At 43.9% G+C, this 27,391-nt stretch overlaps 2 protein-coding genes across 2 annotated transcripts; one reads left to right on the top strand and one right to left on the bottom strand.

The window, feature by feature from the left end:
• Positions 1–16,308: 16,308 nt before the first annotated feature.
• On the top strand, positions 16,309–23,537 carry LOC127773308 (uncharacterized). Its single transcript, XM_052299358.1, has 14 exons — positions 16,309–16,675; positions 17,288–17,449; positions 18,019–18,084; positions 18,191–18,334; positions 18,444–18,557; positions 18,683–18,784; positions 19,363–19,548; positions 20,325–20,414; positions 20,610–20,744; positions 20,909–21,031; positions 21,134–21,219; positions 21,371–21,983; positions 22,069–22,146; positions 22,224–23,537. The coding sequence occupies exons 1-14, from the start codon at positions 16,427–16,429 to the stop codon at positions 23,262–23,264; spliced, it is 3,189 nt and encodes a 1,062-aa protein (XP_052155318.1). The 5' UTR covers positions 16,309–16,426; the 3' UTR covers positions 23,265–23,537.
• Positions 23,538–23,838: 301 nt separating this feature from the next.
• LOC127773309 (NAC domain-containing protein 73-like) lies at positions 23,839–25,514 on the bottom strand. Its single transcript, XM_052299359.1, has 3 exons — positions 25,015–25,514; positions 24,641–24,836; positions 23,839–24,521 (listed from the first exon to the last, which is right to left on the bottom strand). Exons 1-3 carry the CDS (start codon positions 25,174–25,176, stop codon positions 23,935–23,937), a joined length of 945 nt encoding a protein of 314 aa, XP_052155319.1. The 5' UTR covers positions 25,177–25,514; the 3' UTR covers positions 23,839–23,934.
• Positions 25,515–27,391: the final 1,877 nt, after the last annotated feature.

Raw genomic sequence — 27,391 nt, 5'->3', positions numbered from 1 at the left:
CTTTTATCCTTAGGAAGCTCTCTTTCTTGTCCGACAAGGACTTTTATCAACCCATGGGTATAAATATGTACACCCGGGGTCTATGTAATCTATCCTCACGATCAATACAATTTGGCGCATCGCCACCCTTTTATTTCTACTTTTGTTTTTACGTTTCGGCGGAACTTGGCACTCGACGCGGGGCTGCATCGTCTTCAATCTCCGGCGAAGGGATAAGTCCAATGTTCCGCCGGTCCAAGCAATTGTATCGTCTACGTCGGCGTCGTTCAAGGCTGCATCAGTACATTCGACCTCTTGGATTGCTCTGGTTTGGATGATATATTTGCCTAACTATTTATCATATGTCTCTGTTAATCTAGTCATAACATATCAATTTAGCTTTATCGGCTGCTTCTCATTTTAGGGTTTCTGCCAGTATCGGCTAAATCGCGTTGCTAGATTAGATTAGCTTAGACATCTACCACCTTGAAAACTCAGTCAACGGCTTGATTGTCTAGATATTATATTTCTTTTCATACTTAGTGTTGCATTAGTTAAGTTTGATCTACTAAGTCATGCTTAGAACCATAATCTCTAACCTGCTTCTTAATTGCCAATAAGGGTTTCATCGGGGTTTCAGCCGGTGATTATCTGGACGTTACATCGGCTCATAAGGATTGCATATACATATAAGTTGGATTTAGCCTATGACAACAAATGTTTCACTGTTTAATCTAATCTTGTGGATTTTGTGACATCGGACCTCCAGCCAATGTGTGCTTTAACCTTCGGATCGATGCTTATTTATCATATCATTATTTGCCGATTGGTTTATACTGCATTATATTACATCACCATCAGCCAATTGCTTTTATATCATTATCTACATTGGACATATAGCCGATTGCTTAAACCCTATCGGTATCGGCTGGTATCAGCTATCGGTTGGAACTACTCCATCGGCTTGTCAGCCGATCAGCTGTTTTGATCTACTATTTACATATCATGTCGGTTGCAGGATCAAACTGACTGGCACGCCCGCATCTCATCAAGGTTTGGATCTCTGCACAGGAGCTAAGCAGATCTCCCAGGCCAGTGTGTTCGATTTTTTCGTCAACAGTGGAGTATTAATGAAGAGTACAATTAGAGTAGTTACCATAGCAGACTATAACACAAGCTATAAATATATTTTAAAAAGATAAAAACTAAGATAGAAGAGCAGGTGGCTACAAATTTGTAGCCAACTGTAACACAGACTTTAAGACGTAATTTGTATATGACAAGTGGGATCATGTATTAATAGTATAATAGTATATGTTTATAGGTAACTATTGTATAAATTAGCTATTAAGTTAATTATAGATAATTTGAAGCTACTAGTTGGCTATAGTATTAAACTTGCTCTTAGGTCTTGTTTAGTTAGGAAAAAAAATTAGGTTTGGTTGTCACATCGGATATACGGATACACGTTTGAAATATTATACGTCAGAAAACTGCGAGATAAATTTATTAAGACTAGTTAATCCATCATTAGCAAATGTTTACTGTAGCACTTAATTGTCAAATCATGAAGCACTTATGCTCAAAAGATTCATGTCGTAAATTAGTCGCAATCTGTGCAATTTGTTATTTTTAGCCTATATTTAATACTACATACATGTGTTAAATGTTCAATGTGACAGAGTGAAAAGTTTCTGGGCTTGTTCAGATTAATGTCATTTCAAACCATGTAGAGTTGTAAAATATGTATATCCATTTAGTTTATTGTTAAATTTCAGTAAATATATAATAAATCATGCCTAATACCACAACGGTCAAGAATATCAAAATTTTGGCAATAAACTTTATATTGACGGCATACTACCCGTAGAGGGGGAGGGTTGAATGGGCGGAAAAGAAGGGGGGCGTGTAGGCAAGTGAGCCAAGGTAGTGAAACGTCACACGTCAACTTTCCCCTCGCTTTTATCGGGCGTGGGTCAGAGCCGCAGAGGCTGCCGTTTGCAGGAAGCAGCTGCTGCTGCCGCACGCAGGAAGGACAGCGCCACCAGAGGCTCCTCTCCACATGCGGCGCCGGCACTGCATTTGCCCATGGGGACCCGTGCGCCCGCCCGCTCTCTCGCTCGCTCATCGTCGTCGTCCCCCCAAGAATCACGAGCGCTATACCAACGGATCGACACGACTCGCCTCGCTCCACTCCCGTAACTGTGGCCGAGTTTAGGCCCTTAGTTCACACCAAATTTCCCTTAACTCCTAACTTTCTATCACATCACATCATATCTAAAATTTTCTAAACACATAAACTCTCAATTTTAAACTTCTACCTAATTTCAGAAACTAAACACAATCTTAGTTATAAATTTTTTCTTCAAACTTCTAACTTTTCAATCAAATCAAAACATTTTTATACACAAACTTTTAATTTTTCCGTTACATTGTTTCAATTTTAACTAAACTTTTAATTTTCATGTGAACTAAACACATCATGTGCTACACACTACAAGCACCGTTTTTACTCGTACTTGTACTGCTACTAGTAGTAGAATGTGAGATGGTTGGTTTGGTTCCCGGCATCCGGCGTGGTAGGTGGGGCCCAGCGGACAGCTGATCAGAGTGGTACTCTACTGTGAGTACAGTGCGTACTTCAACAGTCAAAAGAACTTGTTGGGTTGTGCTGGGAGGCTAGCAATGAGTACTACTAGTAGTCTATGCTAGCAGTAATAATGGGTGGGTGATACTCCTATCGAAGCTGTAGCGAGACATCAAGGAGGACAAGACGGCCCCGGGCGAGAAGCCGCTCTGCTTTTCCGGAGCCGATCACAGATACTTACTCCGTCCTAAAATGTAATTTTTTAGATTGGCACATGTATTAAGAAATTAGATATGAATGATTAAATAAGGTCTGTAATTGGTTAAAAAGAGAAAGTTCGTAAAAAAGAATGATTGTGATTGGTTGAGAGGTAAAGATAGGTAGAAAAATAGCTTCATTTTAGGACAAAGTACTGTGCTAGAAATAACTACATTTTGGGACGGAGGTAGTAAGAGAGAGAGAAATGTGGGAGTGGATTCTAACCCCTATATCCCCTCGTGTACCTTTTTCTTCCAAATTCAATGCAAATAGTTATGAAAAATTCTGAAAAAAAATTGACAATATAGTGTATAATGATACCTACTAGTCCACCAAAATTCAAGTTTAAATTCGATCTACACATCGAGAAACAAAAAGGACAAATTTAGATATAAACAGTACGCTACTATTCATACGCTGAATTTGTCTTTTTTATATCTCGACATGTGAGTTGAGTTTGGACTTAAGATTTTACGAAATTGTATATATTTATTGTATGAATGTTGTCAAATTTTCTAGAAATTTTTATAACCGTTTAGATGATTTTTAAGTAAATGAGGGAACATTTTCTTACGGGATTAGAATAGTTTCCCGAGAAATGTGATGAGATGAGAGGAGGAAATGGCGTTTGTTATCGCTGTTGCTTGCGCTGCTTCCCCCTGTTGCCTTGTGTTGGTTGCTTTCGATTAAAGGACGCGTCGCCTGCCTGCCCCTGCCTCCCTCTCGCGCTCGGGGGCCCGTGTCGCCCGGGGGCAAGCTTTGTATGCACTCTGAGCCGCGGGGCCCCCGCTGTCGCCTCCTCCTCGGCTTTCCGCCTTTCCGCTCCTCCCACCTGCTGCTGCAAACCCACCGTTTTTGTTTCTTTGACCCCCCCTCCGCTTTCTGCGTCCACGTCTCGGCCTCTCGTCGCCGGGTGCATCGCGTACGTGCGCGACGCTTCACCAGCTACGTGCCCCTGGCGAACGGGAGTAATTTGAGCAATAAAGCTCCTTCTTTTTGTTGTTAGAAAATGATAGGCAAATAAACAATAAACAATAATAGATTAGATCAATCATAGTAAGATTTAATGGATGCCAGTCAATAAATATTTTTTACTATTTCGGAGTGGTTATAACATCGAACCACTGTTTACGAGAAGTGGAGTATATATGAAAGTGAAACCCTAAAAGAATAATGCTTCGGTCCGGCTCAAACCTTCGGCGACAGGCCTCCGCTTCACTCCGTCTGAAGTTGATCTTTAAATGTGTACGGAGTACAAATAAGGATATGTTTAGTTCAGCGCAAAATTTAAATTTTGATTGAAATTAGAGATAATGTGATCAGAAAGTTGTGTGTGTATGATATATTAATGTGATGGAAAATGACTGAAGTTTAGATCCATCCTAAATTTGAATTACAACCTAACACTTTTAAACTTGTTCGCCAGGTTGTTTAATTTGTTTGGATGATTTTGACTAACTAGTACGGACAGACACGTAATGTGACAAGACTAGGGAACGAGCGGGGACATCCATAAAAGTAACCGTAGGTTTACACATGGTTTTCAGTGCAGGCCAAGGCTCTCAAAAACTGATTAATGGCGACAAGACGTGACAGACTCAGTCCACCGTCAATGGTGTACCTCCATCCTCTCTTGTTATTCTGATTGGTCTATAAAATGTCACATTGATCAAGCTGGGCAGGTGCCCAAACTTTAAGCGAGAAAAGCCGTTATCGTTGAGAGCTTGTTCAAAACAAAAAATCATCCTATCAACGTACTAGTCTGACAAAAAAAAAAGCCAAACTCTGGCTATAAACCTGTGTATCTAAATTTGTAGCTAGGATTGAACTTTTTTTTAGGACGGAGGGTGTAGTTGGAGTTGTTAGGTGGTGTTTAGGAAGGAGCGAATAAACTCACAAAAGCGTAAGCCGGAAAGTATATGCATGTAATTTAAACAGTTATATAAAAATATCATAAAATTTGATAAGATAGACCATTATAATATATGACACTATACAAACATGTAAGTCTAAATTCGATCGATATATGAAGAAATAAAAATAACAAATTTTATCCGCACTGTACGGGTACCATTCACTGTCTGATTTTATTATTTTTGTTTCTCTATTTGTAGATCAAATTTAGTCTTGCATGTTTGTGTATAGATTTGTATCATCACAAACGATGTTACTAAATTTTTTCAATTTTTTCTGTAACTATTTGAGACACATGTAAATGATGGGTGCCATGACACCTGTGTAGAAAATCCTTGTCGACTTATGCTTTTGTGAGTTTATTCCCTCCTTTCCACCTAGTATGTTACCTGTAGCCACCAGCAGTTATCGTTGAGAAAAGCACTTCCGTTCGATGAGGTGTGATGTGTACCAGGAGCTCACGTAAACATTATGTGCAACACCGATTTAAAATATCTCCACTACTCTCACCGTATGTATGTAGGGGTGGAAAAAAAAAATACCGAACCGAAAAGACCGAGACCGAGAAATCCAGTCCTAGGCAGTGAATGATAGAATTTTATTGGATTAATTCGGTTAGTCTCCTCGGTTAACTGAATAGACCGAAATGACTGAATTAACAAAAAAAAATCTAAATACAACCTATAATCCACTAAGTTCAATAGGATTAAACTCTACTTTTTCACATCCCTACTTCTTTTAGGCATGCAACCTAATAAGAGTCTTTGCTCATACTGCATGCTTACGATTTCTTTTTTGTGATTTTTGGGTTGAAAATTTCCATTATTTATTTTCATATATGAAAATGTTGTTGAATTTCGGTCAAGACCGAGACCGAATTTGTCGGTCTTGATATTTTTGCGTTGAAATTCGGTCTTCACTTTTCAAAGACCAAAATAACCAAAAGACCGAAGACCGATACTGAAATTTCCGGTCAGACCAAATGCCCACCCCTAACCGTATGAATAAAATAGAAAGTTGTTCAGATTTATTGTATTATATTAAGTCACATCTGCTAAGCATACGAAGGAGTACATTCTATTTTTGGAGTATACCCTCGAGTATACGGAAAGGACACTTTTGAGTTAAGAAAATCGGTGAGTTTTTAAGGAAATAATCTCTACGAATAGAAGGTGTCAGAGTCCTATTTAGAAAAGATGAGGATGTTGTCATACCCTATAGGGTCTATTGTCTCCGAGTTCTACTCGGAGACTAAAGTGATTCGCGGTATAAATACAGTCCCCTAGGGGTACACATCATCGAATCTTACTGCAAGACCCATAACAATAGGAGCAATCCGAAAGACTTGAAGCCAACTCGCCAATAGATATCATCGAGTAGTTATTGACAGGGATCTCGTCGGTAATCTCAAGATTATGTTGTTCTCTATTGTACTGTGTGGTTTTCTTCATAATCCAACATAAATTAGATTAGAACTATTACCTTACAATAGGTCTCGATCAGTATAATCTGCATCTCTTATGTGCTTGATATCGTATCATGCAGATTTTTGTATCTACGTACCACAATACTCTCAGAATACGGTGCATGGGTATCCCTCGTCGACGAAGATCTAATCTTACATTTATTATTTTGAACGGAGGAAGTTCAGCTTTAGAACCAAAGTCGTTATCCTCTCTCGAAACGTAGTTTTCCATATAAATTTTTTTTGAAAAACCACTGTAACTAATATCTTCACGAGAAAATCAAATCACTAGAAATAATAGATAGAAAAAAACATATAAAACCATCAGTCTGTAATTATCCCAATCCCGTTATAATAAACAAGCACAACACTAGTCACAAAGTAATTAAGTGTGAGCATCGCAAGAGTTAAGAGTTCAAATCATACACCCATACCAGAAAACTTGCAACTCGAGGTTTCCTTTGAATAAAGGAATTTCGGGGTTCAAATCATATGGAAAATGTTCCTACATGTATATTTAGAATGACGTTTTAGTCCCTCTTGGTTAATTTGTTGATAAATAAATAAATTTTGAAGTATTTTGAGTTTATAAAGTAATATTATAAGAAGGCCATGGAGACAAAGGATATATCGAATCCCACCATTCTCTTTAAAAATCCTATGGGACATACGATCTATAGAGATTACGAAGAAAAATCAGCAAAAACTCTAACTCTCTTAAAAAAATTCCTTTGAATATATGTATCTCTTGCCCGATTCTTGCATTTTCCCTGCTACTTAATCAAACGATTATTCGTGTGTTCTATAATCCTTTGTGTTGCAAGTACATTGCTATCAAAATCTTGTATTTTTCCTATTTATCTATTTCTTCAATCTTGCATTTCATATAGGAATTATATAGCAATTTTGAAATATTTCATTTCGATTTGAAAAAGAAATCATAAATGGCCTTTCAAATAGCGGGTTAAATCCTACTACTCCTAGTACTAAACAAAGAAATAACTAAACCAAAATCCTATAAAATTGCTATGGATTGTCTTAAATCATATGGATTTTGAAGTATTTATAACATAAGATTCAGCCTATTAGAATCATTTTATATCTACTTCTCTATTTTGATTCTTATGTCTTTTTTCTACACTCAAAGGGTGTAGCTATATTTATGGCGCTATATTTTTTATCAAAAAATAGTCGACATGTATTTACATTGTAAGTTCCTAAAGTACATATGTAATTTTAGTGTATTTATAATGTAAGTCTCGAAATTATATATGTAAGTACTAAAATTATATATGTAAATTCGAAAATTAAATACTAATTACATATGTAAGTGGGTGTAACTACTGTGTAAGTGGCTGAAAAAAATCGACTGTAGCATATAACGCTATATTTCTAGCAACTCCGCCCAATGTTTTACCGGATGCTGCACGCACGGCGCGCGCGTCACCGAGCGGACTGTGGAGCCGTGGAATCGACTAGCCCAACGGTACCTCCCGCCTGCGCCACGCGCGAAATCGTGGGTTTTGATACGTGACACCGAGTGATGCGGGGCGCGAGGCGGCCCGGGCCTGTGATGATTCGCCGCATGATTGGGGGCAAATCGTCGTTGTTCCGTGCCCGCGTCCCGTACCGTCCCGCGCACGCGCCGGGGCCGTCCATCCCCATGGGAGACAAATCTTTGACGCGCCACATGCGCGCGGCAGGAGTAGTGTACTCCTCCCCCCATGTCTGTACGGCCGATGGTTAGAGTCTAAAACTAGCTGTGTGCAAGCTAGCCCTATAGTATATCATCAATATCATCAAGAAGGGGCCCGGCCGTTCAGGTACGGGAGAGCTTTTGATCAAACCGTCCCTGTTCATTGGATCCTCGCCGTCCAGCCTTTCAGGGCATTGCTTGACGATCTAAAACTGTAGGCGAACGTGTTTTTCTGCAGGGTGAGGAGTACACTCCTCGTGTGGTCTGTACAATGTCCAAAGCTAAAGGGATGAGTAAATAAGGGTGGAGTCGTGCAGGGCTCTCCCGTTCCAGAAAGCCGGAGACCGACCGGCGCGGGGCTTAGCTCGTGCGAGGCCGAGGAGAAGTACGTACGCGGCGCGGGCGACGGCCTCACGTGGTGGGCGTCCACCGGAAAACGCACCCGGCACCGCGGCGTGGCTGTGATTGCCGATCGATTCGAGCCAGCTGCTGCTGCTGCGCTGCACGCTGGTCGATCGTATCGCGATTTCTCGACGCGCGTCGTCCCGGCCATGCAGTGCACCGGTCGATATCGTCGTTTGCCGCCTTGCCGTGTCCCACCGATCGGCATGAAGGCAATGATCTGTCTCTCTCTCTCTCCATCGCGTAGCCAGCGGCCCCGGGCCCTCGGTCGGCAGCGTCGTACATCCGATTCCGATTGACTCGATACAGCGCTCGGGTTTAAAGGTTCCATAAGTAACCTGTGTCTGCGTACGTGTTGATCGCCGGGTGGCTGGCTAGCTAAAACGTCTTAAGTTTGTCTAGTGGTACACTTGTGCCGAGAGATCGTTTCCTGGCAAGCTACCACTTGTCGATCTGGTACGTGTGATCCTAGTTGTCGGTTTTACTAGTATAACATAATTGCTACGGAGTATTTCGTTCATTTTAAAATTAATATAGTATTGTATGATTGAATTAGACACATTTTTATATTATGAACCTGACTTGACCTGATGTTTAGATCTGTAGTAATATGGCATGTCAAAACCAGTTATCGGTGACTCTATTTTTTGATGAAGTAACAGTTTTTTACTATACCGGAAAATTCCTGGAAAGGCGATCCATTCTTGTGATGAATAAAACTAAGTTTATGATGATTATTCAACAACATAAATGAATGAAGGAAATATAAGAAAATTATAAGCTCGTTTAAAAATTTGTACTATAAGATACACTGGTGAAGGAAGTAGTAGGAGGCTAGGACAAAGTATGATCGTCATAATCCATAAACTGAAAAGTTTACGCATACAGTGGATTTGTCATCACTATTCATGTGAAGGATGGATATTTTTTCTCCATTTTTTGGAAGAAAGAGGGATGGGGATTTCATAGTACTATGATGTTGAGCGGCGAGCTAAAAGCAGGATTAACCGGTGGATTTATACTGTACCAGTGAGACACCTTTTAAAACACTTCCTGTAGCGATACTTTTTTGCCTGGTAAGATTACACAAGGAACAGACAAATGCTAGTACAAGATGCATTGATCCCTAATAAAAACACCGGATTAATTTGTGTTTCCGGGGACGCTCTGCAAATGGGCACAGTGAAGATGGGTCCTACTACGTACCAATTGCTGCTAAAGGATTGCGCGTACTTCTACTGTTCTGCTTTCAGGTTGGCAGTTGGCTTGATAGCGAGCAAACCAAACCAAACCAAACCAAAATCATGGCCATAAATCTCTCTCCATGTCCATCTATAAAAGAGAAAGTGATACTACTATACTACACAGGGTACAGACGAAGCTAGGCCGCTAGAGATGATGCACAAGCTGCAACCACACACTGATTTTCAGTCGTCCAAACGGACCATCCTATTGCCAACATGTTTCTCTTGTTTTGGAGGGTCCAAAGGTATGCATCTAGTAACATGTAAGGTGTTCAATGATTCAACGAATATATGGACGATGAAATATCCAAACCAGCTGTGCAAACTAGCGAATGTGATATATGGATGCATGCTGTCTGCACCATTAGTAGTGATATATCTTTTTGGGATTTCGACAAATTAAGAAAGGAAAACAAAAGAGCTCTAGATGAATCTTGCATATCTTTGCAAGAGATATAGATGCTGCCATCTAATTAGAAGTAAGATTGAATTAATTAGTTCGCTTCCAGTTTGTGGCAAACCATGATTACGAGGCTATACGAGCTAGTAATTGGCTATTGCCTACAAAGAGACAGGATTAACTTGTAACAAAAGGTGGTAGTACACATCAACTTATTGATGATGCATACGAATATAACATAGATATATGTTAGTAGTACTAAAAGGAGCATCATGAATCAAATCAAATAGTGCTATTTTGCTTCATGGAAATTCCTCTTTTATACGTGATCCAACCTTCATCAAGCGAAAGGTTTAATTTTCTCTACATCAATCTTAGCATGTGTTTGGTTTCGGAACTAGATGGGATGGGATGAAACCATCCCTGATTTTGGGGTTGGGATGATTCCACTCACATGTTTGGTTTGTAGGATGGGACAATCCCAATTTTTTGTTTGGTTGAAGGGATGAGGGAGAAATGGGATGGACGTTGTTTGCCATCACCGTCAACGACCGTCGACTGCGCCACCTGCATCCACGCGTGAAACAACCGGATCAAGCACAGCGGCAGCAGCAGGACGGCCACCACCACCGGAGCACCCAACCCACTGGCCCACCGTCGTCGCCGCGGCTAGATCGGGAGATCCCCTGCGCTAGATCCGCCGCCTCTGCTCTCCCTACCTCCAAGTTTCGCCGCCGCCGAGTCCCCCTCCTCTAGATCCGCCGCCGCCGCCCTCCCTACCTCCAAGCTTCGCCGCCACTCGAGCCCGCTGTGTCGACATCACTGCAGCCGCTCTCGTCGAGCATCGCAATGAGCAATGAGCGGCGGGATGGCGCCGAGCATCTCGCTCGTGGCGGCGACCGGTGTTGAGGCAGGGGGTCGTGGAGGAGCGTCGGCGGTCGTGGAGGTGGTGGCAGGCGGTCGTGGCGGAGCGCCGGCGGTCACAGAGGAGGCAGCGGGCGTGGACGAGAGCCGGCGGTCGCCGAGGAGACGGCGGGCGCGGGCGCGGACGAGCGCCGGCGGTCGCCGAGGAGACGCCGTGCCACGACCGCCGGCGGTCACGGAGGAGGCGGCGGGCACAGGCGCGGACGAGCGCCGGCGGTCGCCGAGGAGACGCCGTGCCACGACCGCCGGCGGTCACGGAGGAGGCGGCGGGCACAGGCGCGGACGAGCGCCGGCGGTCGCCGAGGAGACGCTGTGTGCTCCGTCCAAGTGGGACGAGCTCGTGCAGCCGATTTTGTCGGATGGGTTTGTCCTGGATCTGGGAGGAATATTCCTCTCCAGAGACCAACCCATCCCACTCGCCCCTCAACCAAACACCTCTAAAAGTGGGTTCGTCCCATCCCATCCCATCCTATCCCACCAACCAAACACTACCTTAATATAGGCCATACAAATTAACTGTTGCCAAACTTTACTCTCCAACCGCTGCAGAAAAAAAAAAGGTTTGCATGTCGCTTTAGCTTTGGCAAACACAAGACAAAAAAGGCATTCACTTGTTTACGATATATAAACAACTTTATTCTGTAAAGAAACAATCGAAGGCAACTCTCTCTAGATAGAGGAGCTAGCATTCATTTGGACAGTGCAGCAAACTAAAGTGATGAGAGATCAAAGCAATAGCAGTAGTACTACTGCTACCAGCCAAATATGCCAATGGGCGAACAAGCAATAGCCGTGTCCTGTCAAGCTAAGACCAGACAGTTCCCAACTAACCCAGATTTAGCACCCAAACCTACAGACTCCAAAGCACCCATAACCCCCCCGGATATGCCGGGGCGTGCACAGACACGCAGAAAGCCCATTCTCGCTTCGCGAATTCGCATGCGCGAGATCGATGGTCTACCTAGCTACACGCAGTAGTAGTGAGAGAGAGAGAGAGAGAGAGAGAGAGAGAGAGAGAGAGGTAGGTTTCATGAGAATGACACTGCTGGTTACTGCTGCAATACTGCATCTACCGGCTAGAGTCTCGCAACCGCTGCTGGCAACCAGGACCACGGTATGGTGGCTACGCCGTGCCGCTGCCGCTGCCGCTGCTCGAAAGAGGTCGCAGGAATTCGCCCGTTCCAGCCGGGGGGCGCCGCGCCTTCTCATTGATTGATTGGAGTAGGAGAGTAGTACTACTCCGTAAAAAAAAAAAAAATTCCGAACTACAAATCATCTAGACACATATATTCAGATTTGTAAGTAGAATTAGTCTTTTTTTTTTACGGAGGGGTACATATTATGGCTGTGTTCGTTGTGGGCAGTCGGTAACAAATCTTCTGCACGAAAAACGGTGCTGTATATTAGCGTGTGATTAATTAAGATTAGCTATTTTTTTAAAAAAATAGATTAATATAATTTTTTAAATAACTTTCGTATAGAAACTTTTTATAAAAAAGACGTACCGTTTAGCTGTTTAAAAAACGTGCGCGCGGATGGAGCTACGACTCCACTGGCTCCACTCGCTGGAGCTACGACTATAGCAGTAGCAGAGAGCACGCCGTGGCCAGCGAATGGCCGGCGGCGCGAATGGCCGGCGGCCGTCAGGGCGATCATGACGAGTGACCACTTCATGCCGCACACATGTAAGCGTGTCAGGATGGGGGTGGGGATGGAAGGACGGCTCGTGATTGTGCTCTCCGATTGGAAGGTTGGAGGAGCCCGTGATGGAAAAACCTGGGCGTTTCGTTTTCTTGCTTCTGATGATCTCGTCGGATCCATTCACCTGACGAACGCTTCAGAATTCGTGGTTCTTTTTGGGAGCTTTGTTGACTGACTGGCATGCTCATGCTGCCTGAGTAAAGTTACTCCTTTGCTCGTGGAGTATCTGTTTGGCCTCACTTTGTTAACGCTAGCTTGGCTTCACAGGGCCAAAAAAGTTCTGAATCCAAGACACTGCTCCTGAACACAACATGACTACACGTACCGGCACGCTATGAGTTTGGGGTGCGTTGAGTTGTGATCCAAATTCATCTCCACTTAATAAACGTCAGCTTCTGCCGTAGTGGAGCAGAGGCCTGTCGCCGGGAGGCTTGGGCCGGGGGTGCGAGGGCGGAGCCCCCGCGAAACGGATCGTTATCCCTTCTAGGGTTCCACTATATATATACCTCTTGTAAGCCGCCGTGCGTAATCTCACCCTAGATATAGTGAAGGTATTTTGCTGGTTGGAGCTCGTGGTTTTTTCTCTCCTGTTTTGAGAGGGTTTTCCACGTAAAAATCTCGTGTTTTCTGTGATTGATCTATTGTTATTCATCGTTTGTTTGTCTATCGTTTCCTAACAGGGGTACTGACTGGGCTAGCTGTCTACGAAAAATGAAGCAAATGCGATCTACTAGACTCTAAGGGTGTGTTTGAGGAGAAGAGGACTGGGGAGATTGGGAAGATACGCAAAACGAGGTGAACCATTAGCACATAATTAATTGAGTATTAACTATTTTAAACTTCAAAAATGGATTAATATGATTTTTTAAAGTAACTTTCCTATAGAATTTTCTTTTAAAAAAACGCACGTTTAGTAATTTGGGAAGCGTGCGCACGGAAAATGAGATACTTTTCTCTCTCAATCCCCTAGATCACCAGGGAACGCACGAAGCCTAATACTACTTTTGATTAATCAATCTGCAAGCTGAGTTGGTGAAGTGAGGAGCAAGATAAGTGCTCAAGTTGAGCACTTAGCAGGGGGTAGGCAATCAGATAGGGAACCTGTAGGCTGTAGCCTGTACGCTGAACGCCATGGAAATGTCAGCTTGGGTTGGGGCCTTTTTATTTTCTTTTTTCAGCTCAACCTTTTGTCTGGTACTTGTAGCATCTTTGCTCTCACTTTCTTTGTGTTTGGCCTACCACACCCATTCGCTTTCCCGGCTTATAAGGAGAAGCAACTAATCTAACACTAGTGTAACTCTTTGCAAAAACAATAATAATCCAGCTCATGGCATCATGTCTCTGCTTGTTCAGGAATCATGTGTTTACTGTAAAAATCTCTTCTTTTGCTGCCGGCTTAGTGCTGCAAAATGTGTACTAAGTGCAACGTGCTGGAACAGTTTGGGTGCCATGTCTCTTTAGTTTTTACTGCTGATGGTGATGCAGCCATATTTATCAGTACGACCTTCAGTTTTTTGTCTGAAAAGCGATGATTAATCGAGACGCAATTAGCATGCCGGCCACTGCAAATCTGTGATTTTGAGGGGCACCCATTCGACCAGACGACGTCTGAAAGATTCTGTCGCAAAATGGCGTTACATAAAGAGGGAAAAAAAAAACAGCAGTGCAATTCTGGCAGGGCCACATGAGCCTTCAGAAACCATCCTTTTGCTAATCTGGTATGGGACTTGTCTTTGATTCAGACAGGCTCGCTTTGTATTTATCCCAATAGTCCAATAATGGTTACATGAGAATAATTTACATGTCCAGATGCAGAGTCGATAGACATATATTCAGCAAAGTCTATGTCAATACGACTTTACTCAACACCCCCGGTCTTTTTCTCCACTTCGGGAGCTCATTTAAGATGATTTTCTTAAGTTACTCTTTGCTTACCTAAATTATAGAACTGAGAGATGTACTACATTGGATTATTACCATAAATTATTTGCTCCACCTTTGTTGAGGAGTGAACCTCCGCAGCGGGAGGACGTGAGACCTCCTTTCTGAGTTCAACTGGGGGAATAGGGCGTGATGATCAAGAGCGTATCTTCGCTATGGATTGCGCTAATGTGGCGGATGGCGATCGAAAGGGAGACAAGGGATTATCCAGGTTTGGGCCGCTGGGAAGCGTAATACCCTACTCCTGCGTGTTGATTTATGCTTGTGCTATTACAAGAGACCTCTAATCCTAGAGCGACGATTGGCTAATCTTCTCCTAAGGTTTGAGCTCTCCAGAGTCGTCCCCTTGCTCAGGGGGCATGGTCCTCCTTTTATAGTTCAAGGGGTTACAATATGCACCGCCTCTACACCTCTAGCTGTTGAGGGGGAGGGGGCTCACATCAACCCGGGTCGAGCTACCAACCATGCCTTAGACCGGAAGTAAGGTGGCCACTCGTCCTTAGGTGGGTCCCAACGCCGTCCTTCGTCTGACGCGAGGGACATCCCCGGTCATTCCCTCTTAATTTTTTGGAGACTTCTGTGGGTTCTTACACCGGTCTGACATCGGTCTCCGGGAGTTGATGGGACGGGGCATACCTGCCCCCACGCCGCCTGCGGGGTGTGGGTGCGCCGCCGCCCGTCCCATCCGCCTGCGGCCGGTCTCAGCCCGGTCAAGGGCGATTGACGCACGTCAATCGATTGGACGTCGCACGACCAGCCACGCCATTAAATGCGACGATGGTGGTTGGGGTGCCGCCCATCAATGCGCCTGGCAGCGCCCCTTCCTCCGCCCACTCAGCGGTGACGTGGCAGCCGAGTGAGGGCCTCGGGGTGACGTAGCCTCTCGGGCCCGAGGGGCGCGACTGGATACCCCGAGGCCCCTAGGCGGTTATGGGCGCCTTTTGGCTACTTATTACTTGCGCGCCCGGCCACGTAGCCACGTGGCTAGGGAAAAGGACCCTTTTCCCTTAGTGTGGGTACCCCGGGCCCATATCACCGACAACCTATCTAAAATTACATTAAATCAATTTTTTTCTAGTATATTGCTTAGACCACTTATTTTATCGCAAATGGAGTATTTGTTAATTTTATACTAGAAATATTTAATTTATTCCTATAAAGTAGTAGATAATCCATGTCAATAATCTATAAAAAATGGAATTTCAATCTATTTGACTTTGGTAATGGTTTTACAAAGCCAAAAGCCGAAAAATTGGCATCTATATTTGATTTGTAGAAAAGGGAGTAGCATCGCTAAATTATTTAGTTTAGTACACTATATAACTTTGATAGCAAACCAAACAAATGCCTAGCAAATCTTCCGACATTTTTTTTTGGCAATTCCAATTTTTACCACTGCCAAAAGAAAAACAAAACAATAAGGTTACATACAAATTGCAAACAACCATGTTCCCTTCTTTTTCGAAGGGAAGACTTCAAGACATGATAAGTAACACAGGCCACGAAATCAGATGCAAGGCCCAATATTTAAGGCCCCAATAGGCCCAGCCATGCAAACCAAATTGGCCCAACACAAACAAATGTGCAATCCATTGAGGCCCACGTAGAAATAATCCTTTTTTTTTTGTGACGTGCGCTGCACCGACCAACTGTGGACCAAAGTCCAAAAATGCACCGACCAAGCCGCACGTCCAGCTCCAAAGGGGAAAAAGCATCCGAATCGTGAAACCGCCGCGTCGCTTCCAGCGCGGCAGGAGGAGGAACCGACTCGACTCGAACCCAACCCAAACCAACGCTCGCGTCGCGTAACCCTCGACCACTTCGATTTCGATTTCTTCCCTCTTCCCATTTTGAAACCAGCGGAGCGAGGCGAGCGGCGGCGGCGTGCCCTTGCCGGCGGCGCGCGGGGGGCGCGATGCTACAGATGCTCGGCCTCCGCGGGAGCCCCAGCGCGGGGGATGCGGGCGGCGACGCACCCGTCAGGAACGGCGGCGAGGGTGGGGGTGGACCGGGGCGGCCGCTGCGGCTGGTGTACTGCGACGAGAAGGGGAAGTTCGTGATGGACCCGGAGGCGGTGGCGGCGCTGCAGCTCGTCAAGGGCCCCGTCGGCGTCGTCTCCGTCTGCGGCCGCGCGCGCCAGGGCAAGAGCTTCGTGCTTAACCAGGTATGCGTGCGCTTGCGGCTTGCCCCCCCCCCTCCCCATGTGTGCAGATTTGAGGAACTTCCGTTCGGTTTTGCAATCGGCAACCTGCGGCTAGGGTTTTTTTTTTGGTTTTGTTTGTAGTGTTTGAATGTTTGATCAGCCGTGTTATCTCGAGAGTAGTTCAATTTTAGTTGTCCTTTCGATGAACGTTCCTCTAGGGTTTGTTGACTGGTGGAATTGGAGCCTTTTGTTCTCGATTTCATTGGATTGGTGCTCTGATTAGTGCTCACTGTGTTAGCCCTGCAGCATTTTAGCAATACGGTTGGTTTGGTCGATGTGTCGTGCAACTGTTGAAGGGTAAAGTTAGTTGTGTGCAGTGTGCCTATACAATATGTGGGATTCTCGTGAGGACATAAAAAGCAAAACAGCGCCTCAAATATTGTTATCTACCAACTTTTGGGATTTCTGCTTGGCATTAGAGTGATTTCTTATATTTCAATTGTAAAATTGGTGTGATGTCTTGATTGGATTAGTGTGTGTATGAGCAACCAGTGAATCAAATGTCAAATTAGGTTATGTTTTTTTTTTAATTTGTATCACCATTAGATGATAAAATTTTACCTGCTTTTGTAGCTTCTAGGCCGAAGCAGTGGTTTTCAAGTTGCGCCAACACATCGTCCTTGTACCAAGGGACTTTGGATGTGGAGTGCACCTTTGAAGAGAACTGGTCTTGATGGGACTGAATACAACCTTGTATTGTTGGATACTGAAGGAATTGATGCTTATGACCAAACGGTATGTTTCTAGCTTTAACTTTTTGTTGGCTGCCTTTTGTTGTTAATGATATATGTTGTGACTTGTGACACTGGGAAGCTATTTGTATTGTGAGTAGTTGGATTTCAATGAAGAAGTTTTATAATTCAGTAGCTTCTATTTGTTGGGACGATCATATTATGATGTTCTTATGAGTTATGACTCTTACCCTCTGTGCGTCGCATGCAAACTTATAGAAATTTCATCCCTAGTAGTTGCTGTCTTGCTGACGAAGTTCATTTGGTGTTTATCTTTGATGAAGATACTTACATGCATCTTTTCCTCTTTGGACCTGATTACCTAGTGAAATCTGAAAATAATATTTCCCTAGAAATAGTTTTCTACCTAATATCAGTCATTTTGCTGAAAGTAGGTGTAATATATTCCATTTAAACAGATAAATATGTCGTTTTCTAATTGTAATTGCGACGAATGTCTGTTATCGTCCGTTTTCTGTGAATTATTTTTTCAATTAATTTTCTGCAGTCGTACATACTTGCGTTTCTGCTTTTGACTTGTCGCCTCATGTTCTATCTTTTCCTCTTTGGCAGGGCACTTACAGTATTCAAATATTTTCTTTAGCTGTTCTATTATCAAGTATGTTCATATACAACCAGGTAATTTGCTGAGCAGCTGACTGAATGTTCTTCTAATTTTGTTAATTGGGAAGACATCATAGAGTGGAATTATACTGGTGTTCTCTACTTCTTTTGCTTCTTACAGATGGGAGGCATAGATGAAGCTGCACTTGATCGCCTTTCACTGGTGACAGAAATGACCAAACATATACGTGTCAGGGCCTCAGGTGGAAGGTCCACTGCATCTGAACTAGGGCACTTTTCACCTGTCTTTGTTTGGTTGCTGAGGGTACGCTGTGGATTTTCTCTTCTTAAATCAACTCTTTGGCACATGCATGTTCTGATGTTTACGCAGCCTGTGACTTATTTGATACTGAGTCATTATTTGTTTCCTATAGGACTTTTACTTGGATTTGACAGAAGACAACAGAAAAATTACTCCAAGAGATTACCTCGAACTGGCTTTGAGGCCTGTACAAGGTGGAGGAAGGGATGTATCTTCTAAGAATGCGGTATGGCAGCATGAGTTTCTTGCAGTGCATTATTCATAAAATTATCTGGTGCAACAATCTTTCTGATGCATCATTTTTAACATATCTATAAGAAACTGATGCATATGTTGTAATGTATCTGTAAGATACGGGAGTCCATCCGTGCACTTTTTCCGGATCGAGAATGCATTACACTTGTGCGACCTGTGAATAATGAGAAAGATCTTCAGCGCCTTGATCAACTTCCAGTATGTATTATCATTACTTCCTTTGAACTGTTATCAACTAGCATAACTTTTTTTTGTCAAAGTTTATAGCTGCATACTTGTGCAACTTTGCTGCACATGTTGGACTCTTGACTGCTGATTGGATTTCAATATTTGAAAAAAAAAGGATGGTTGTTATGATATAATATCATAGATAATAGCATAATCACATCTCTGAAAAATGATGATGACATAATCATGGTACCTGCCAGAAACATCGGCCTTTTGGCCAATATGTGCACATGGCAAGGGCACGTGTCTTTATTGTTGTAAATACTGGCGCTTTCACAACATGGACTGTGATATACCTTGTTGGAATTTAACTGTGGGGCCTTCCCCTACAATGCTTTCCCTCAAAAAAAAAAAACCTTGTTGGAGGAAAAAAAGTTGACATCAATTGTCTTTGGAGCTTTGATGAGCTTTGTGAAGTTATAATTGTACTCCATATTTCAACATGATTGCATTTGTCTTTGTGGTTGATGTTCATAAAGCATTTCTGTTATTTTTATGCTATTCATTTCTATTTCTGCTGGATGATTAGTTTGTGTCCTTGTTTGCAGTTGAATAACTTCCGTCCAGAGTTTAGATCTGGTCTGGATGCTTTGACAAAATTTGTCTTTGACCGAACAAGGCCTAAACAACTTGGAGCTAGCACCCTGACAGGCCCTGTCCTTGCTGGACTGACACAATCATTTCTCGATGCGATCAATACTGGTGCAGTACCTACGATATCTTCGTCATGGCAGGTGAGTCTACTGAAAATAGAGACAGAAATATGCCTTAACCTGATCTTTTCCATATATCGTGTAAACGAGTTGCAAATTCATGATTTGGCTCTATCACTTCTTAATCTTTTTCCCTATGTACACTTAACCGTATAAAGAGTTTGCTGTTGTAGAGGTCTTGTAGCAGCTATTTTTTGTAGCCAATGATAGTTATGAAGTTAGCATTCTGAGTTAATAGCTTCCATGAAGTAACTGTTTGAGATCAAATGTGAAAGATTGAGGTTTCAATTATTTTTGAGCACGCAAGCTGTGCTTGGACTTCAGCTTTCTATGGACCTGATGACTTGGAAAAATATTTAGGTTGAGTTCGGGAGTGAGGGTTGGGAACCCTCGCACTCCCAACACGCAAAATGGAGCGGAGATTAGTGCATAATTTATTAAGTATTAGCTAAAATAAACTTGAAAAATGGATTAATATGGTTTTTTAAAGCAACTTTTGTATATAAACCTTTTGCAAAAAACACACGTTTAGTAGTTTGAAAAGCGTGCGCGCGGAGCACGAGGGAGGTGAGTTGGGAAAGGTGGGGGAAGAACACAGCCTTAGAAGGGCTGCAAAACTAATAAAAGAGAGAGTGAAATAGCACTGTACTGGTTTGCTGATCTATGACAGCAATTATAGTTTTGAAGATTACCAACAAATTGTTTTACTATTCCTGTGTTTCTCGTATTATTTGATGTCATCAGGTTATATGGTTTCTATTTGGGAGGAATTTATCTAATAGTTTTTAGCTGTGCAGAGTGTGGAGGAAGCAGAATGTCGAAGGGCATATGATTCTGCAATTGATACCTACAATTCTTCTTTTGACCGGAGAAAACCAGCAGAAGAGGTAGGCATCACTTATGAATGGCTTGTATTAGATACTCCCTCCGCCCCAAAATATAAGGGATTTTGGACGGATGGGACACTTCTTAGTATAATGAATCTGGACAGGCTCCGTCCAAAATCCCTTATATTTTGGGACAGAGGGGGTATCTTATTTGAGCTTATTTGGAACAAGACACTAATTCATGGATGTTTGCAGGATGCCATGAGAGAAGCACATGAAGATGCATTGAAAAAGGCTGTTAGTGTCTTCAATGCTTCTGCTGTTGGTGCCGGGTTAGCTCGTTCAAAATTTGAGAAGCTTCTTCAAACTTCTCTCAAGAAGGCCTTTGAGGTGACTCCATCTCTTCTTATCTGTTACTTGGATTGTATCATGTCTGCTATTGTTTGTTTTTTCTTTCTTAACTACCATTAATCAATTTTGCAATTAATAGTTGTTGGTGTAATTTAATGCTTAAGTTTGAGCTATAAGGTTAACTAGTACTCGCATACATGCAGGACTACAAAAGGAATACTTTTCTAGAGGCTGATTTGCAATGTTCGAATAGAATTCAGAGCATGGAGTCAAAGATACGGACAGCATGCAACCGTCCTGATGCAAAGTTGGATGACATAGTCAGGGTAAGATTATTCACTTGTAGAGAATTGTCTTTTCATTTTCATGTTTTAGCTTGCATTGAATGAAATACTAATGTAATTATGTGAATCTCTTTTTTGCTCCAGCTCATTGATGGCCTACTTACAGAGTATGAGTCAAAATCTTATGGTCCAGGGAAATGGAAAAAACTAGCTACATTTTTACAGCAGTGGTATGTACCGCTTCTTTTATTAATGTCTTTAGTTCTGACGTGATGCCCTTGCACAATGCCTACTGTTAACAGGACTAATTTGGAGGGCCGAAACCTTTTCCCTTACTCTTGCTTTGACTTATTATAATCTTATCTGTCATGATAACTGCAGTTTGGCGGGCCCCGTGCTTGATCTTTTCAGAAGACAGATAGAGCATATAGATGCAGAAAGAAATTCCCTAAGATTGAAATGCAGTTCAAATGATGATAAGTTGGCACTACTTAGGAAGCAGCTCGAAGCAAGTGAGGGGCATAGGGCTGAGTACCTAAGGCGCTATGAGGAATCTATCAATGATAAACAGAAAATTTCAAAGGATTACTCCGGACGTATTGCTGAACTTCAGACCAAGAGTAGCAAGTTGGAGGAACGATGTGTGAGCTTGTCTTCTGCTCTTGACAATGCAAAACGGGAATCTGTTGATTGGAAGAACAAATACGACCACAATCTGTTACAGCAAAAGGCAGATGAAAGTAAGTTAAAGTCTCAAATTGCTTCTCTGGAATCCAGGGTAAATATCAGTGAGGGCAGATTATCTGCTGTGCGAGAACAGGCTGAGTCTGCTCAAGAAGAGGCATCGGAGTGGAAACGGAAATATGAAGTTGCTGTAAGTGAGGCAAAAACAGCTCTGCAAAGAGCAGCTGTAGCACAAGAACGCACTAATAAGAAAGTGCAAGAAAGGGAAGACGCTTTAAGGGCAGAACTTGCTAGCCAACTGTCTGAGAAGGTAATCCTTTCTCTTAAGAATCTCGGTGGATTGGTTTTAAATCTCACAGTTGCTTACCTTACTTTTTATTGTGTTTTCTTAACAGGAAGAGGAGATCGCAAGATTAAACACAAAAATTAACCAAACCGAAATTCATGCCACAAATTTGATCTCAAGGCTTGAGGTATAGTAGCTTTCTCACTTTCATCATCTCCCCTTTGCGATATTTATGTCTCTCATTCCTGGAATGACCAAACACAGGTTACTGAAGCAAAGTTGAAGAACCATGAGTCAGATTCGCTGGCTTTGAAAGAAGAGATCAGATCACTGACTGTTAGCTTGGAGTCTTTTAGAACTGAAGCTCAGTCACGTGAGAAGGAAGTGAAGATCTTGGAACAAGAAAAAAACCATCTTCAGGAGAAGTATCTAACAGAGTGCAAGAGGTTTGATGAGGCAGACAGGCGGTGCAAGGAAGCTGAAAGGGAGGCTAAACGAGCAACGGAATTGGCTGACGTAGCTCGTGCAGAAGCTGTTGCTTCCCAGAAGGATAAGGGTGAAGCGCAGAGGCTAGCAATGGAGAGACTTGCGTTAATAGAAAGAATGGAGAGACAGGTTGAAGGTCTGGAGAGAGAGAAGAATAAGATGCTGGAAGAAATTGAGCGAGTTGGTCAGTCTGAGAAGGATGCTGTATGTAAGGTTTCATCGCTTGAACAAAGGGTTGACGAGCGGGAAAAGGAAATTGATGAGATGATGCAACGGAGCAACCAGCAAAGGTCCAGTACAGTTCAAGTTCTTGAGAGTCTACTGGAGACAGAACGAGAAGCCTGCGCTGAGGCCAATAGGAGAGCTGAGGCTCTGTCACTGCAGTTGCAGGCAACTCAAAGCAAGTTAGATATGCTCCAACAAGAGCTGACATCTGTTCGGTTCAATGAAACCGCACTGGACAGCAAGCTTAAGGCCTCACATGCAAGGCGCCTGAGGGGTGAAGCTACTGAGTCTGTCCATGATATGGATATCGACGATGACAACACTGGCAGGCGAAGGAAACGATCAAAAAGCACGACGAGCCCGTTTAAGAGCAATCACACCGAGGACGGTGGCTCTGTATTTGTAGGAGAAGACACTAACAACGGGAGCCAGCAAGCGCAGGAGACGGAGACTGAAGACTACACCAAGTTCACTGTGCTGAAGCTGAAGCAGGAGCTCACTAAGCATGGGTTTGGTGCTCAACTCCTGCAACTGAAGAATCCCAACAAGAAGGACATCGTCGCCTTATATGAGAAGCACGTAGTTGGCAAGTAGCGGTTTTCTATTTATGCGTGCTAGATTTTCCCTGTTGCGATGAACGTTGTTGTCACGGTTGAGGTGAGAGCGCGAAATAACTAATGTAACTTAGCCTGAAACTCCAGTTTGTGTTATTGTTAACTTGGTGCAGTTTATTTTGCATGCATCATTGGCAAGTGTTTGTAGTACCTATGTGGCTGTGTTTAGTTATTACTCACTCTGTCTCAAAATAAACTCAGCGTGTAGTTCAACTTATTTTGGGTCGGAGGGCGTAGAAATTTGGTTTGCAAACCCTCCATTATATCTGGCTTCCGTGTTTGTACTAACGAAATAATCCTATATGTTGGGGACTACGAAACAGAGATCAAGGTTAATTTCTCTAGCTATAATGTTAGAACCATCCATCCGAGACATCTAAAGATATATATGAAGTGATGCATCATCAGGACCTCTTCCATGTGCATGTATACATGTACAAACTGATACATTAATTGACATTTTCGAGTTAGAACGGCGTGAAGTAATAATCTTTGCACATATAGCATCGGAAACGATATAACAACTTTGAACAAAACTGCAAATAACTGATGGATGAATGTAAGGTTAAGAATGTAATATAATGGCACCTATGTGAATCATATCGGTATAAACGGTAATGTGTAGATTTTGTGTAATTTTGGTTTTTCCTTCAAGGGCCACCAAAGCTGTTCCTTGCCGCGTGCACCGCGAAGTTTGGCGCGAAGTGCGCAGCAGGAGCAGGTGGCCGGTAACCCATCGTTGCTGCCGGGTCGTAGAACTCGTGCACAACGTTTGCCTCCTTGAGAAAGCTACCACCACCACCACCTTGATGGCCATGGACGATGGAGTAGTTGCTGTTCACCACGGCGGCGGCGACGGCGGCGGAGGCCTCCTTGGCGGCGGCGGCGGCGGCGGTGGAGCCGCACTGCCTGGGCTGCGTCTGGAAGAAGACCTTGGAGACGACGAGCTCGCCGTCCCGCTCCTCCTCGTCGGAGCCGAGGTGGTACTGGTGCATCACCCAGTTGGTCTTCTCCGGCTTGCGCTGCTTGCCGTAGTTGGTGTAGAGGACGAGGATCTTCTTGTAGCCCCTGGGCCGGCCGTTGGCCATCACCGGTCTCGTCTTGCCGGTCTTGTGCCACCGCGTCTCGCCGCCATCGACCTCGTCGCTGTGCACCTTCCGCCGCTTCCTCGTCCCCGTCGTGTACGCCTTCGACGGCCGGTGGAAGAAGTGCCTCACCAGCCCGTCCTTGCTCACACCTGAATTAATTTTTCAAATTTATTTACACCCACAAATGCACGCAACGATCAACTCATTTATCAAGAATTTTAAGCTACCGATTCTGATTCCACTGTAAGAAAAAAGAATTTACACCCACCGGGAAGCCTCTCGGGATGGGTGTAGCAGATGCCATTCTCGCCCTCGATGGTGGGGATGAACTCGTCGACGAGAGGGTGGAGCTTCCTCGAGTCCGGCCTCGCCTTCCCTTCCAAATGCTCAAGAAGCTCCTGGTCCGTCGGATCGAACTTCACTCCGGCCGGCAGCCCCGGCAGGTCCTGGATCGTCGTCGTCTCCTGCAATAATTCATCTTAATTAATTTGTTGATTTGCATCTCAACCAAAAGAAGAATTAATGTAGTACTACGCAGTATATATGATCAGTTATCACTTGCTGAATTTATAGCTGTTGGCTGTTGCATTCAGAAAAAAAGAAGAAGAAGAAGGCATGATCTTGATCACGCAGTATATATACCTGTTCATACCGCGCGCGGTGGCCGCAGGAGGGGCACATCTTGACGAGGACGGCGAGCGACGCCGCCGCCTTCTTCCCCGCGGCGGCGGCCACGGCGGCGGCCGGCGACAAGCTACTGTCCACGGCGGTGCGGACGTCGCTGAAGCTGTTGCACCACGTCATCGATCTCTCCGGCCAACCCCCTTTCTCCTCCTCCTCCACACCAATATATACACACGCCTTATATTATTAATTAACCTAGTATTTTACCACTAACTCCATACATGACAGCCAAAAACTAAGACCAGCAGCCAAGAACAATGCCGGATTAAAAGAAGAAGCCTACTAGCTAGTTAGCTTAGCTAGAGACACATCTCTAGCTGCTAATTAAGCTATCTATCTAGCTAGGAGAGATCGAGAGAGACCTGAGCTGATAGGGAAGAAACAACTTAAGGCCGGGGTCCTGATGAGAGAGAGATCGTCGAGAGGGGAAAAAAAAAAGAAGGAAAGCTTGCAGGCAGCAGCTAGCTTGTCCCTGTTAAAAGCTACTTGTAATCACACACACCCGTACTATCCCTCTCTCTGATTTCTCTATCCTCATCTGGTACCAATGAGCAGGAGGAATGCAATACTGTGCACAATTCAACCTTTTCCCCGTGTGGTTCATTCCCCAACAAGAGATCCATTACATATACACCTTTTTCTCCTTTTCTTTTCTTTAATTATGTCCAAGTGTGTGTGTGCGCATATGTATATATACAAACATGTACGCAATATTCCTAGCAAGTAGTAGTAGGCGGCTAACTAATACGTAGTTGAGATGGCAATGGCATGTAGTACGTTGCTTCGCTCTCACGTATAGGCATGCAAAAACCGATCTGTGCCCAATACGTTCAAGGTTTGTTAAAATCTTGATCGTGAATCAAAATCGAAAGTTCTAAGGGTATGTTTGGTAGAGTTTCAACTTCTAAATTTAACTTCAGGAGTTGAGTCTGGAGTAGAGTTGTAGAGCTGCCTAAACTCAATTCCACTTCTCTAGTTCATTTTGTGAAAACGCTACACCCAGCCCCGCTTCCATTTTAAGTAGAGCTGAAATTGTTTAGCTGAGCTTCAACTTCAGGAGAGGTGAAGCTAGAGCTAAAACTGTGCCAAGCATGCTTAGGATTGTTGTGATCGTAGAATCGTACATATAAAAATTGTTAAATTGTAGATTTTACTCATATGTAGTCGTAGAATCTTTACTCATAAAATTGTACGAGAGAACTAATTGAGATTTTAACCTTAGAATACGTGAGAAAGGAAACGCCGGAGATTGATCGATCGAACCGCTAGGTGTATGCATAGTGCGACATGGTAACTGTCCACGATCCGATCGACCAACAACGCCCGGCATATCCTGTTCCATTTTTCAACAGAAGTTAGCAAGGAGCTAGCAGTACACCCTGCAGCTAAGCTAGCTGAAATTAAAGCATAATATTGCCAAGGAGAGAAGCATATGCAGGTGCTCTGTGTGGATGCATGAGATCGATATCGATCTAAGTTGCATGCTGCATATATGCACGACCAACATTATTCTCTCTCGATCTGTACGTTGTTGGAGAGGCCGTACGTGCAGGTGCACAATGTCGATTGAAATATCTTATACTAGGGCCTGGTTGGTTGCTTTGGCCAGGAGATATATTCCCTTCCATTAATGAAACCACGTTTCAGATATACGCACGCATGCACCAGCTGCAGTAGCTGGGCCACCGATCGATCTATCCATCTGATAACTAATTAACTAACGCATTTGTGTGCAGTTATGTAATGAGCAAGTACAATCAGGCGAATGAATTCAAATACTCGCACCAAAAACTCTTGTTCCGATCTGGGGCAATGATACATACCAAAACTTTCTTATTGGCATTTCCTAAAATACTTTTAAATAGGGACTGTCTACTCCTCATTTGACAAAAAACCCCTCCTAATATCTTGTAAATTTGTGACCATTGGATTGATTTGAGATTCGTGCAAACCCCATCAAACCCTAACCACTTTTCCTTTTTCCTCCCTGCCGCCGCACAACGCTCGAGCGCTCCTCTCAGCACCGCGCGCCTCCTGCATCGCCACCGTCGCCGCTGCCGCCACACCGTGCCGCCACCCGGCCTCGCCGGCTGGCCGAAAAGTGTCAACGGCGTCGGCGAGGCCTTGCCGACTGGCCCCCTCCCCCTCCCCTCCTTTGCCTCAAGCCGGCGGCGGCGTGCTGTCCGTCATCTTCCCCATCGCCCGCGGCGGGGCGCCACCACCGGCCGCCTACACCGGGCCACCGCCTGCTCCCAACCCCGCGGCTTTGACGGCGCCGCCGCCGCCTCGCCGCCCGCCCGATCCGCCGCCCGCCGCCGGGCTACCGCCTCCCATG

Source organism: Oryza glaberrima, chromosome 5 (genome assembly GCF_000147395.1).
Source record: "Oryza glaberrima chromosome 5, OglaRS2, whole genome shotgun sequence".
Lineage (NCBI taxonomy): Eukaryota > Viridiplantae > Streptophyta > Magnoliopsida > Poales > Poaceae > Oryza > Oryza glaberrima.
The sequence above is the reverse complement of the archived record's forward strand: the minus strand, read 5'-3'. Positions and strand labels throughout refer to the sequence as shown.